Source organism: Engystomops pustulosus, chromosome 4 (genome assembly GCF_040894005.1).
Source record: "Engystomops pustulosus chromosome 4, aEngPut4.maternal, whole genome shotgun sequence".
In the NCBI taxonomy this organism is placed as follows: domain Eukaryota; kingdom Metazoa; phylum Chordata; class Amphibia; order Anura; family Leptodactylidae; genus Engystomops; species Engystomops pustulosus.
The window spans coordinates 188,566,164-188,581,612 of record NC_092414.1 but is presented as its reverse complement, the minus strand read 5'-3'; the positions used below and the strand labels follow the sequence as shown (position 1 = coordinate 188,581,612).

General features: G+C 41.1%; 1 protein-coding gene across 1 annotated transcript in view; it reads right to left on the bottom strand.

Moving 5' to 3' along the window:
• The window catches only part of KCNIP3 (potassium voltage-gated channel interacting protein 3), an 89,171-nt gene that overhangs the window by 10,404 nt on the left and 63,318 nt on the right, over positions 1 to 15,449 (bottom strand). The window contains exons 3-8 of the mRNA XM_072148911.1: positions 13,667 to 13,791; positions 12,097 to 12,166; positions 4,279 to 4,349; positions 3,490 to 3,597; positions 2,317 to 2,421; positions 2,175 to 2,237 (exon numbers count right to left, since the gene is read on the bottom strand). Coding sequence (XP_072005012.1) covers positions 2,175 to 2,237; positions 2,317 to 2,421; positions 3,490 to 3,597; positions 4,279 to 4,349; positions 12,097 to 12,166; positions 13,667 to 13,791 — 542 coding nt within the window. The remainder of the gene's footprint in view (positions 1 to 2,174; positions 2,238 to 2,316; positions 2,422 to 3,489; positions 3,598 to 4,278; positions 4,350 to 12,096; positions 12,167 to 13,666; positions 13,792 to 15,449) is intronic.

Sequence of the window (15,449 nt, the reverse complement as noted above, 5' to 3'; positions counted from 1 at the left end):
ACACCAAACTACACGGACAAGCCGCACAGATGGCACACACAAAAAATAATGTGCACTAAACTACACGGACAAGCCGCACAGATAGCACACAAAAAAAAAAAGATAATGCGCACCAAACTACACGGACAAGCCGCACAGATGGCACACACAAAAAATAATGTGCACTAAACTACACGGACAAGCCGCACAGATAGCACACAAAAAAAAAAGATAATGCGCACCAAGCCACACGGACCAGCCGCACAGATGGCACACAAAAAATAATGCGCACTAAACTACACGGACAAGCCGCACAGATAGCACACAAAAAAAATAATGCGCACTAAACTACACGGACAAGCCGCACAGATAGCACACAAAAAAAAAGGTAATGCACACCAAACTACACAGACAAGCCGCACAGATGGCACACACAAAAAATAATGCACACTAAACTACACGGACAAGCCGCACAGATAGCACACAAAAAAAATAATGCGCACTAAACTACACGGACAAGCCGCACAGATAGCACACAAAAAAAAAAGATAATGCACACCAAGCCACACGGACCAGCCGCACAGATGGCACACACAAAAAATAGCTAAGTACGGGTACACCTACGGCGTTCTGGAAAAAAATATTACCAGGCACCGAAAAAAAACCTATGTGCACCGCGCAAAAAGGCGCTACAAATGCACCTAGCTTGCCCTAAGACAAACTAACTACCGCTAAGACTGCTAAAGATTCTGTGCAGCGCTATTCACACGGCGCACTGAAAAGTGCGTCCAGTGCAGAACAACGCTAACACAGCGCACTGAAAAGTGCGTTTGGGTTCAGAAGGGACAGACAGGGAAAAACGGAAGACACGTGGGATCACACAAGGCGATCACACAGGGAACACACAGGACACAGGAAAAAACAGATAGGGATGGGAATTTGTAGGGAACAATAGGGATCAGATAAGGATCAGAACACTATTTATAGTGTAAAAGTGTATTTTGGTGCACACAGTAACGCTCTCTCCTCTCTCTAGCAATACCAAACCAAAATGGTGCCGCTGGAGGAAGAGGAAAGTGCTAAAAGCACGTTTTTTAGCCTAAAATCGCTGTAATTGGCCAGTCAGGTTTGACTGGCCAATCACGGCGATCGGCGGGCGGGACCGATTTGATTGGTCGGGTGACGGAGACAGGAACTCCTCCTGCCTCTGTCACCCAAATCTCAGCCCGATGTCACCACGTCTCGCGACGTGGTGACAATTCTAAAATAGTATGCGCTCGTGCAGTAGCTGTACTGCGCTGAGCGCCAATAGTGGGAAGCTGCGCAGTACAGCTACGGCGCGGAGCGCTAAGGGGTTAAATATGAAAATATGTAATATCGCAGTTTTAGGCTTCAAACAAAATAGGATAACCAGAGATGGTTCAACATTTAGCAGTTTGTCCCCGGAATGGAGGACAATTTTTACAAATCAAGAGTCAGAAAGTCAGTTATGACCTCATAAGTGATATTATGGCCCCTTTACTGTAGCATTGCTGTATATTGTATAAATGACCACTATAAAAAAAATTTAAAATTAAAAAAAAAAGAACTAAAAGTTCAAATCACCCCTTAATAAATATGTATTCACATAGACATGTTGGGTATCCCCATATCACAAAAATCCTGATCTATCAAACTTTTTAGAATATTTATTCCTGCCGGTGAACCGCCACTTTTTTCGCACAACATAAAAATTTTAATACAAAGTGATCAAAAGGTTGTACAGTCCCCAATATGGTAACAATAAAAACATCAGCTCGTCCTGCAAAACAATCACTCACTTACTTACTCAGGTCTGTATTGGCATCAGAATATGAGAATACATTTTCCATACAAAACGTTTTAATTTTTAAAAAATATATTAAAACATAATAAAATCTTTATACATATGCTCCAACATCTCTGTACACAGACGACTAACAAAAGTTAAGGATTTTGAGCCAAAAAACGTTAAGAAACTGAAAATTGTTAAAGGCCATAGGGGGAAAAAATTTTGGATACATTTGGAAAAGATTTTGGAAAGGGTGTATAAAGATAGGCTACGTTTACACTTAATATTTGTCATGGATTTTTCAAAAAGAGAAAATTTGTTGAAACTTAACAATGAAGTTTTTTTGTTATTCTCATCCAATTGCAGAAAATTATTATCCACTTACTTTTTGACAAGTTTCCAAAAATTCATCAATGGTTACTACTCCATCATGATTTCGGTCCATCTTCTGGAAGAATAAGGAAGGTTCATTTTCACATATCACATAAGGAAAGCATTTTCTAATGTAACTAAAACCTGAATGTTACCTGGAAGAACCTCTCCACATGCTCGATGGGGGCATCATCTCGTAGCATGGGGTATGTGTAACGTCCCATCATGTCATAGATGGATTTCATTATTGCCAGCATCTCCTAAACATAGATGAAATACAATGTTAATAAAGTACAAATTATTATACATTCATTGTGATAATTGTCTTTTCTTCTCTGGTCTTGAGTGGCCCCAGTATGAAAACTACAATCTACAAATCTACAGATTTCAGGTCCAGGACTGTTTAAAATGACTTCTCTTCAGTATATAGTTATATATACTCGAGTATAAAACTTATTGAGTTGAGTATAAGCCTAGGGTGGTAAAAGCTTCCCCCACTAATGAAATGTGCAGCAGCCTCCCCTCACTAATGAAATTTCCAGAAGCCTCCCCTCACTAATGAAATATTCAGCAACCTCACCCACTAATGATATGCCCAGCAGCCTCTGTCATTAATGAAATGTACGGCAGTTTCCTCTCACTAATGAGATGCCCAGCAGTCTCCCCCACTAATGAAATGTACAGCAGCCTCTCCCACTAATGAAATGCACAGCAGCCTCCCCTCACTAATGAAATATTCAGCAACCTCACCCACTAATGATATGCCCAGCAGCCTCTGTCGTTAATGAAATGTACGGCAGTTTCCTCTCACTAATGAGATGCCCAGCAGTCTCCCCCACTAATGAAATGTACAGCAGCCTCTCCCACTAATGAAATGCACAGCAGCCTCCCCTCACTAATGAAATATTCAGCAACCTCTCCCACTAATTAAATGCCCAGCAGCCTCTCTCATTAATGAAATGGGCTTCCTCTCACTAATGAGATGCCCAGCAGCTTCCCCTCACTAATGAAATGCTCAGCAGCCTTTCTCATTAATGAAATGCCTAGCAGCCTCCCCCTACTAATGAAATACCCAGCAGCCTCCCCCTACTAATGAAATGCCCAGCAGCCTTCCCTCACTAATGAAATATCCAGCAGCCTCCCCCCACTAATAAAATTCACGGAAATCTCTCCCAGTAATGAAATGCCCAGCAGCAGTATACTTGAGTATATACAGTATCATTCTAGAAGGAAGAGGTTCACAAATGTTATCCATCCTAGAACCCATATAATTGTACTCAGTTTCTAAAGGTTATTAATTCAAATGACCCGTGATGACCCTGACTTACCTCCTTGGTGATGTATCCATCCTTATTAATATCGTACAGGTTAAAAGCCCATTTTAATTTTTCATGGACGCTCCCCCGCAGTAGAATGGACAGTCCCACCACAAAATCCTGTGAAATAAGAAGAGATATATAAGATGTACTGCTATTACATTTTATACCCAGCTTGGGGTCTGATTTTTGTCTCAATAAAGAAAAAAATTTCTAACTGTGCAAAAAAAAATATATTTATCATATTCGGCCACTCATAACTTATTTCTAATCCCACATACGGAGCTGTGTAAGGTGTCATTTTTGCAGGACCATGTGAGCTTATCATTGATAACATTTTTGAACCTGTGCAATCTGTTAATCACCAATTTTTAAAATTTTTATGGGGAAAAGTAACGAAAAATATTGATTCTGTTGCGATGTTCACCATATGGGATAATTATTATGTATTTTTTTTAGTTTGGACATTTTAGGACTTGTAGATGATTCTGCTTGTTTATTTATAAATGTGCTCCAGTGATTTGAATTTTTACATTTTTATTTAACACCTTCCCGACGTGCACCATAATATTATGTCATGCGTCTGGAATGCTTGGATGGAGAGGTCTCACTGGCCAACCATGTAAATGCCTCCAGCAAGTGCAGCCATGTTGGACCAGCTCATTAGGACATGACTAGGTAGGGCATTGGAGTCAGTCGGTTACAGGGGTATTCCCATCTTGAACATTAACGCCATACCCGCTATGATTCCCTTTTCTTTCTTTTTTTTTTTTTTTAATTTTTCTAATGTAAGTGTCTTACCTCAAATCGTATGGCTCCACTTCTATCCAGGTCGAAGGCATTAAATAAAAAGTGTGCGTACATTGTAGCATCTGCAAGGACAAGAGAATTAGACATTGTGATAGAATGAAGTCATTATCAGAGGTGTACTTCTAGGGGATATGTTTAAAGGGATTGTCCACTTTCCACAACTGCAATATTTGGGTCCCCGGACACAAACATGAACTTCAGCACATCGGTACCACCCACCATTGTCTGGCGGCATTTAAAGGGTTAGCACCTGCAATGGGTGCTTGCAGATTTGGGTCTTCAGATTCGGGTACTGACCACAAATCACCTTGTGTCCACTCATCACTGCTTGACAGTCTAGTTCTCATTATCTTCTCATTGATTGCCCCGCACCTGGACCAAGACCCCTAATAAGTTACCCTACACAGTATAACTGGTGCCTATTGAAATAAAAGAGATCTATACAGGCTGTCCCCTACTTAAGAACACCCGACTTACAGACGACCCCTAGTTATAAACAGACCTCTGGATTTTGGTAATTTCCTATACTTTAGCTTTAAGCTACAATAATCAGCTGTAACAGTTATCGCAGGTGTCTACCATGAAGCTTTATTGTTAATCCTGATTCTTATGACAACCCAACATTTTTAAAATCCAAATGTCACAGAGACCAAAAAAATTGTCGCTGGGGTTACAATTCTAAAATATATAGTTCCGATTTACAAACGGATTCAACTTGAGAACAAACCTACAGAACCTATCCTGTATGTAACCCAGTGACTTCCTGTAATGTAGAAATATCAATGGGGGTCTCTGGAGCGGGAGCAGATATTCAAGGGAAGAGTCTAATGTCTCTTATAGTTGTGTCAGCAGATACAGTCTCTGCTCTCAGCTGATAATCTTTCTGCTGTCACTGTTCTTTCTGTTCACTTTCTGCTGTCATAATGGCAGAATACAAGAGATAAGAAGTCACATGGATTTTAAACCATTGTATAAAGATCCACATCTGATTCTTATATGTCACCAGAAAATTACCAAATTTTTCAAAATTTTATGTTAAAAGTATTTCTTGTAGATTTTGAGGTTTTCCTTTTTTTTCATGACACCATACTTAATACAAATACTATATCCTACAATTTTTACTCTGTCTGCTAGGCTTAAAGGAAACCCACCATGAGGAATATACTATGAGAAGTAGATGTGATGTAATAATACTGGAACCTAATTTGTTACAAACTTTATTTTAGTAATATGTAAATTAACTGCAGAGGCTACTGGGGCGTGTACTAGCCTGGCCAGGCACTGGGTTAGGTTCCAGGATTATTAAATTACAGATTAGGGCAGAGGCAGGAGGAGGAATCTACCATCAGATCTACTTCCTCATGGTAGGTTTCTTTTAATTAAAGACTGACATTTAGTGATTCTGTTTGGGATTCTATGTAGGGGGGCATATTATTAATCTCAGACAGGATTAATTAACAGAGCACATCATTATTACGTCACTACTGACAATAGTTGATGTCACAGCTTATCCCCTCCCCCTCCCTGTACAATGACCTCTATATAGATAACACTGACCCATCATTACATCACTACTGACAATAGATGATGTCACAGCTTATCTCCTCCCCCTCCCTGTACAATGACCTCTATATAGATAACACTGACCCATCATTACATCTCTACTGACAATAGATGATGTCACAGCTTATCTCCTCCTCCCCCTGTACAATGACCTCTATATAGATAACACTGACACATAATTACATCACTACTGACAATAGATGATGTCACAGCTTATCTCCTCCCCCTCCCTGCACAATGACCTCTATATAGATAACACTGACCCATCATTACATCACTACTGACAATAGATGATGTCACAGCTTATCTCCTCCCCCTCCCTGTACAATGACCTCTATATAGATAACACTGACCCATCATTACATCACTACTGACAATAGATGATGTCACAGCTTATCTCCTCCCCCTCCCTGTACAATGACCTCTATATAGATAACACTGACCCATTATTACATCACTACTGACAATAGATGATGTCACAGCTTCTCTCCTCCCCTCCATGTCCAATGACCTCTATATAGATATCACTGACCCATCATTACATCACTACTGACAATAGATGATGTCACAGCTTATCTCCTCCTCCTCCCTATACAATGACCTCTATATAGATAACACTGATCCATCATTGCATCACTACTGACAGTAGATGATGTCACAGCTTATCTACTCCCCCTCCCTGTACAATGTCCTCTATATAGATAACACTGACCAATCATTACATCACTACTGACAATAGATGATGTCACAGCTTATCTCCTCCCCCTCCCCGTACAATGACCTCTATATAGATAACACTGACACATCATTACATCACTGCTGACAATAGATGATGTCACAGCTTATCTCCTCCTCCTCCCTGTACAATGACCTGTATATAGATAACACTGACTCATCATTACATCACTACTGACAATAGATGATGTCACAGCTTATCTCCTCCCCCTCCCTGTACAATGACCTCTATATAAATAACACTGACACATCATTACATCACTACTGACAATAGATGATGTCATAGCTTATCTCCTCCTCCTCCCTGTACAATGACCTCTATATAGATAACACTTACCCATCATTACGTCACTACTGACAATAGATGATGTCACAGCTTCTCTTTTCCCCTCCCTGTACAATGATCTCTATATAGATAACACTGACCCATCATTACATCACTACTGACAATAGATGATGTCACAGCTTATCTCCTCCTCCTTCTCCCTGTACAATGACCTCTATATAGATAACACTGGCCCATCATTACATCACTACTGACAATAGATGATGTCACAGCTTATCTCCTCCTCCTCCTGTACAATGCCCTCTATATAGATAACACTGACCCATCATTGCATCACTACTGACAATAGATGATGTCACAGCTTCTCTCCTCCCCTCCCTGTACAATGACCTCTATATAGATAACACTGACCCATCATTACATCACTACTGACAATAGATGATGTCACAGCTTATCTCCTCCCCTCCCTGTACAATGACCTCTATATAGATAACACTGACCCATCATTACATCACTACTGACAATAGATGATGTCACAGCTTATCTCCTCCCCCCTCCCTGTACAATGACCTCTATATAGATAACACTGACCCATCATTACATCACTACTGACAATAGATGATGTCACAGCTTATCTCCTCCCCTCCCTGTTCAATTACCTCTACGTAGAAAACACTGACCCATCATTACATCACTACTGAAAATAGATGACGTCACAGCTTATCTCCTCCCCCTCCCTGTACAATGACCTCTATATAGATAACACTGACCCATCATTACATCACTACTGACAATAGATGATGTCACAGCTTCTCTCCTCCCATCGCTGTACAATGACCTCTATATAGATAACACTGACCCATCATTACATCACTATTAACAATAGATGATGTCACGGCTTCTCTCTTCCTGCTCCTTGTACAATGACCTCTATATAGATAACACTGACCCATCATTACATCACTACTGACAATAAATGATGTCACAGCCTATCTCCTCCCCCCTCCCTGTACAATGACCTCTATATAGATAACACTGACCCATCATTACATCACTACTGACAATAGATGATGTCGCAGCTTATCTCCTCCCCCCTCCCTGTACAATGACCTCTATATAGATAACACTGACCCATCATTACATCACTACTGACAATAGATGATGTCACAGCTTATCTCCTCCTCCCTTTACAATGATCTCTACATAGATAACAGTGACCCATCATTACATCACTACTGACAATAGATGATGTCACAGCTTATCTCCTCCCCCTCCCTGTACAATGACCTCTATATAGATAACATTGACCCATCATTACATCACTACTGACAATAGATGATGTCACAGCTTATCTCCTCCCCCTCCCTGTACAATGACCTCTATATAGATAACACTGACCCATCATTACATCACTACTGACAATAGATGATGTCACAGCTTATCCCCTCCCCCTCCCTGTACAATGACCTCTATATAGATAACACTGACCCATCATTACATCACTACTGACAATAGATGATGTCACAGCTTATCCCCTCCCCCTCCCTGTACAATGACCTCTATATAGATAACACTGACCCATCATTACATCACTACTGACAATAGATGATGTCACAGCTTATCCCCTCCCCCTCCCTGTACAATGACCTCTATATAGATAACACTGACCCATCATTACATCACTACTGACAATAGATGATGTCACAGCTTATCTCCTCCCTTCCCTGTACAATGACCTCTATATAGATAACACTGACCCATCATTAAATCACTACTGACAATAGATGATGTCACAGCTTATCTCCTCCCCTCCTTGTACAATGACCTCTATATAGATAACACTGACCCATCATTACATCACTACTGACAATAGATGATGTCACAGCTTATCTCCTCCCCCCTCCCCGTACAATGACCTCTATATAGATGACACTGATCCATCATTACATCACTACTGACAAAAGATGATGTCACAGCTTATCTACTCCGCTCCCTGTACAATGACCTCTATATAGATAACACTGACCCATCATTACATCACTACTGACAATAGGTGATGTTGCAGCTTATCTCCTCCCCCCTCCCTGTACAATGACCTCTATATAGATAACACTGACCCATCATTACATCACTACTGACAATAGATGACGTCACAGCTTATCTCCTCCTCCCTTTACAATGATCTCTACATAGATAACACTGACCCATCATTACATCACTACTGACAATAGATGATGTCACAGCTTATCTCCTCCCCCTCCCTGTACAATGGCCTCTATATAGATAACACTGACCCATCATTACATCACTACTGACAATAGATGATGTCACAGCTTATCCCCTCCCCCTCCCTGTACAATGACCTCTATATAGATAACACTGACCCATCATTACATCACTACTGACAATAGATGATGTCACAGCTTATCTCCTCCCTTCCCTGTACAATGACCTCTATATAGATAACACTGACCCATCATTACATCACTACTGACAATAGATGATGTCACAGCTTATCTCCTCCCCCTCCCTGTACAATGACCTCTATATAGATAACACTGACCCATCATTACATCACTACTGACAATAGATGATGTCACAGCTTATCTCCTCCCCCTCCCTGTACAATGACCTCTATATAGATAACACTGACCCATCATTACATCACTACTGACAATAGATGATGTCACAGCTTATCTCCTCCCCCTCCCTGTACAATGACCTCTATATAGATAACACTGACCCATCATTACATCACTACTGACAATAGATGATGTCACAGCTTATCTCCTCCCCCCTCCCTGTACAATGACCTCTATATAGATAACACTGACCCATCATTACATCACTACTGACAATAGATGATGTCACAGCTTATCTCCTCCCCCTTCCCTGTACAATGACCTCTATATAGATAACACTGATCAGTTTCTGTTTCTGAGATAGTAGTAAGCTTAGCTTCATCTATCAGTACATAGATTAATGCAGACTAAGGACAGAAGTGACCATTTAGTTTAGTTATACTTTCTGGGTAATCTGGGGGTGTTTTTCAGATGCAGTTTTTAAAGCCACAGCAGGAGTGGATCATAATGGATGAAAACATATGATTGGGAGATGCTGATCCTCCTGTTTTTTTCACTCCACTCCTGTTTTGAACATTGGGAACTGCTCCTGAAAAACTGAACGTGTGAACGCACCCTGACCATGTTTCCAACTTGTCTACTGGAGTGGCCCTCATTCACTCATAGGGCCACATGCCCCCGAGAATCTACAGAGCTTTGGTTTATATAGAAGTAATTCTACATGCCTTAGTCCTCAGACCGGATATTATCCAGATAAAACATAATTACCTTCTTAGAGGTCAGGAGCGAAATCCCACAAGTACAGTACATTAGACAAATCTTGTACAAAAATACCGATCATGCTAAATGCTCGGCCTCACGCGTCTTATCTTATTGATCCCATCATGAATTTGTGAAGTAAAGAGCTTTTTTTTCTCTTTGTTTTCCAAAGTCTAGTAACATCCCTCCTTCTATATAATGCTTGGAGGGTCACGTAGGTTCAATATTAATGGGAAAGGGTCGCTTTGTTATTTAGGGTGAAGACATACAGGACCTTTATGTAAAGATCAGCTTTACCCACAAACCATTCTGCTTACTAAGCTTTTCCTATGCTCCCGCTCTGCATAGGGAGGAGGTCTGACTGCTAACTGTCTAAAAAAATAGCCAAGGGATGGAGAAATGCCTCATCCACATGGAAAAAGTTTCAAATTACTTAAAAAGAAATACATTGCCCTTTTTTTTAATTTCGAAAACATTAACTATTATTTTAACCCCTCTAGGTTACTTTAACCCTAGGGGATCTGATCAATTAAACATTATACTGCAATACAACTGTACTGCAGCATTTTGTCAAAATACTGCTTCTATATTACAGTGTGTCTCAAACTAATGATAGCCTTTAACAATGGGAGCCTTTATCATCTCGCGGTAACTGTAGCGATTACCATCAGGTGTCAGCTGTGTAATACAGCTGACACCTTCCGCATATGGAGAGTGTTTAGTCCTTTAGCCCTCACCATACAGCCCTTAATGCTTACAACGTCTATACCTGTACAGCAGCAGGGAAGGGGTTAATATAACACCACATGTTTCTATGTACAATAGAACCAAAAATAGGTGTGTCTAAGGTGACACTTCTCTTTAAGCCTTTAAACTTGACTCAACTCAGACAAAATTTGACTCATCTCTGCTCATTTTCACATTACTTTGCGGGAGATTGGTGGTCCCCTACTTAAGGACACCCGACTTACAGACAACCCATAGTTACAGACAGACCCCTCTGACCTCTAGTGAAGCTCTCTGAATGCTTTACTATAGTCCCAGATTGCAATAATCAGCTGTAAGGTGTCTGTAATGAAGCTTTATTGATAATCCTTGGTCCCATTACAGCAAAAAATGTTTAAATTCCAATTGTCACTGGGGCCAAAAAATTTTTTGACTGGATCTACAATTATAAAATATAGTTTCGACTTACATACAAATTCAACTTAAGAACAAACCTCCGGATCCTATCTTGTACGTAACCCTGTAAATGGGGGAGATTCCACACAAAAGATGGAATTCCTGAAAACACGTCATACCCTATCTAAGGGCGCTGGTAGTTTAATGATGTAAAATCTGGTGACAGGTTCCCTTTAAATATTACATGTATAAGCAGTGAGACCAGGGAGCCTTCTGCCATAGGACGTTATCATTCTAAATACTCTAGAAGAGCTCAATGATAAAGTATTGCAGGTTATGGATAGTAGGTTCTGAAATTATGTGGCAAATCCGAATATTTATTCTGGATTTCGAGTGGGGGAGCTTCTTCCTTAATTTGCACAAAACTGGCCGAACAGAATGGACATATATAGGATTTATATACAGCACAAATAGGTTTTATGTATATATAAAGCTTCACATTAAATACATAAAAATTAGTACGACTTTCCAATATACTTGACATGTACAACTCTCACTATTTCCCAGATTTTTAGCTTGCTGTCAGTGAATGAGAACACTACTGGATACAGCTGTAGGCAGTGTAGGCAATGCTCTGTGAGTATCTGCTGCGGTATTTAGATACATACATAGCTGTAACCCCACAACCACATCATAGCCATTATACAATGCTTTGTCTATGGGCCACACGTTATATCTAGAGAATAGTCAGCGGCTACCGACCTCCTTGAGGGAAGAACTGGGAGTAGATGAGCTTGAATGTTTCCTCATCCACCAATCCACTAGGACACTCCTGAAAGAAAGGAAGGTTACAATGATGAGATTTTCTCCAGCATTACCCACGTCTCACTGTGGATCAGCACCTTCCCTAATCTTCCCTAATCTGGGTGTAATGTGAAAAATAAATGTGTAAATAAAATATGTAGAAGTAAGGAAGACATTACAATACCCAACAAATATGTCTACCCCTACACCTGAGACACTGGGCTAAGATCACCTGTTACCTACCACAGATATGGACATAACATGTATGATGTCACCAGAGGACATGGATCCTGTCAGTAATCACATTAAAAAAAACTTCAGTCAAATCCTAAACTGTACGAGCTGCTCATTGGTCCTGTGGGCTTCCGTAGTGATCGCCCTACAGTCCATAGAGAGATGTAATTGTAGTCATTGTAATGAATCACTCAGTGGACTCAAAAGCTGATGCAAGGTTTTTATTTTTTTTAAAGTATAGGACACTATATAAAATCTGCATAGCTCCTCCTGATCTATAGCGTGCTGCCTGCAGATAGGACACTCTGTACAATCTGCTCAGCTCCGCCTGCTCTATAACATGCTGCCTGCAGATAGGACACTATGTACAATCTACTCAGCTCCTCCTGCTCTATAATGTGCTGCCTGCAGATAGGACACTATGTACAATCTACTCAGCTCCTCCTGCTCTATAATGTGCTGCCTGCAGATAGGACACTATGTACAATCTGCTCAGCTCCTCCTGCTCTATAACATTCTGCCTGCAGATAGGACACTATGTACAATCTGCTCAGCTCCTCCTGCTCTATAACATGCTGCCTGCAGATAGGACACTATGTACAATCTGCTCAGCTCCTCCTGATCTATAACATGCTGCCTGCAGATAGGACACTATGTACAATCTACTCAGCTCCTCCTGCTCTATAATGTGCTGCCTGCAGATAGGACACTATGTACAATCTACTCAGCTCCTCCTGCTCTATAATGTGCTGCCTGCAGATAGGACACTATGTACAATCTGCTCAGCTCCTCCTGCTCTATAACATGCTGCCTGCAGATAGGACAATATGTATAATCTGCTCAGCTGCTCCTGCTCTATAACATTCTGCCTGCAGATAGGACACTATGTACAATCTGCTCAGCTCCTCCTGCTTTATAGCATGCTGCCTGTAGACCGGACACTATGAACAATCTGCTCAGCTTTCCTTGCCCTATAACATGCTTTTTGCAGAAAGGACACTATGTACAATATACACAGCTCCTCCTGCTCTATAACATGCTGCCTGCAGATAGGACAATATGAACAATCTGCTCAGCTCCTCCTGCTCTATAACATGCTGCCTGCAGATAGGACACTATGAACAATCTGCTTAGCTCCTCCTACTTTATTGACGCTGCCCGCAATTAGGACAAAAGGATGCACGTTAACCAGGGTGACCATTTTAGGGTCCATGGAGTAATACACAGGGTAGATATATAAAATATCAGAGGTATGACGTACATTGTGCGCTGACATCTTAGACAACATGCTCACATTTTTAAATCCTCTGTATAAAGACTGGAGCTCCTTCTTTGTGAATTTGGTGACAGCTTGAAGCTGCTCCAGTCCTTCTGGCTGGTGGCGCACCGTGGACAGCTCCAACTCACTGTCACTGCTATCTGCAAAACAGGATGACAGCGTCACACCCCAGACACTTCAGTAATAACAGCGAGAGAACTTGCATCTAGTCATTCATGATGGAATATGAACGTTCCTACACATTGATTGTTCTCTACTAGAGATGAGCGAGCACTAAAATGCTCGGGTGCTCGTTACTCGAGCCGAACATTTCCCGATGCTCGAGTGCTCGTTTCGAGTAACGAGCCCCATTGAAATCAATGGGAGACCCGAGCATTTTTCAGTAAAATTATAAACTGAACGAGCACAGTGAAAGAACACAGTGCAGAACAGATTGCAGATGTTCGGGAACATCTGCAATCTGTTCCGGAGACACGCGTGCAGAACGGTGTTCTCCGCAATAGTATTTGAAGAACAATATGTGTGAAGAACAACTTGCAGATGTTTGGAAACATCTGCAATGTGTTCTTCACACATAACATCTGCAATGTGTTCTTCACACATATTGTTCTTCAAATACTATTGCGGAGAACACCGTTCTGCACGCGTGTCTCCGGAACAGATTGCAGATGTTCCCGAACATCTGCAATCTATTCTGCACTGTGTTCTTTCACTGTTTTCTTCAATTAAATGATTAAATTAAATGTTTTAATTGTATTTTTTTACTGTTCTTCACTTCTTTTTTTTAAATTAAATGCTCGTTATCGAGCAAGGCAAATACTCGTCCGAGCAACGAGCCGGTCCGAGTATGCTAATACTCGACCGAGCATCAAGCTCGGACGAGTATACTCGCTCATCACTATTCTCTACATGTAATTTACAATCTAGCTTATGTACAATCCTGCAGACGGCAGTGTGAATGAGCCCTAACACACATAGACAGCAAACAATACAAATGATATACAACCATTTCAATATAAATCTATGACATTGTGGACTTTGCAGTCCGGTAGAAGATATTGGGGCACATTTACTTACTCGGTCCAGCGGAGTTCACAAAGTGCATTGTCTGATGATCATGCACTGTACCGCGATTCACTAAGATCCTGCGCACGATATCCTGCATGTGTCGCTTCCCCGCTCAGGTCCCACGGAGTTCACCTTCTCCTTCCCAGTGCATATAAGTGCATTGTCTTGCGGCACAATTTGAATGCTAAATCCCGCGCTCAGTCCGAATCAGTCAGATCGTCTGACGGCACAGCCCCGTATTTCTGTCGCATGAAAGCTGGCGCATCTGCGCCATAATTGGATCCCAAAAACCTTGAACAGTCTGACGAATCCGCGACCCTTAATAAATAAGCCCCATTATTGACCCTTTCATGATTTTTCGAGTGCATATCTCTATTAAAGGAAAACTCTACAGAATTTTTACACACCTAGTAAATTTACCCCCTGGAATCTATGGTTTATCATATTCAGGGTAACAATGGCCCTGACATTGCAACCATTTTTAGGAGAGCTAGAATTTACAAAAATATTCATAGCCCATTCCCTTATTTTTATACATTGCAGACACAATCTAAGTGTATTTTATTGACGTTTCATGTGATAAAACAACACAACGGGGGTCATTTACTAAGGGCCCGATTCGCGTTTTCCCGACGTGTAACCCGAATATTTCCGATTTGCGCCGCTTGTACATGAATTGCCCCGGGTTTTTGGCGCACGCGATCGGATTGTGGCGCATCGGGGCCGGCAT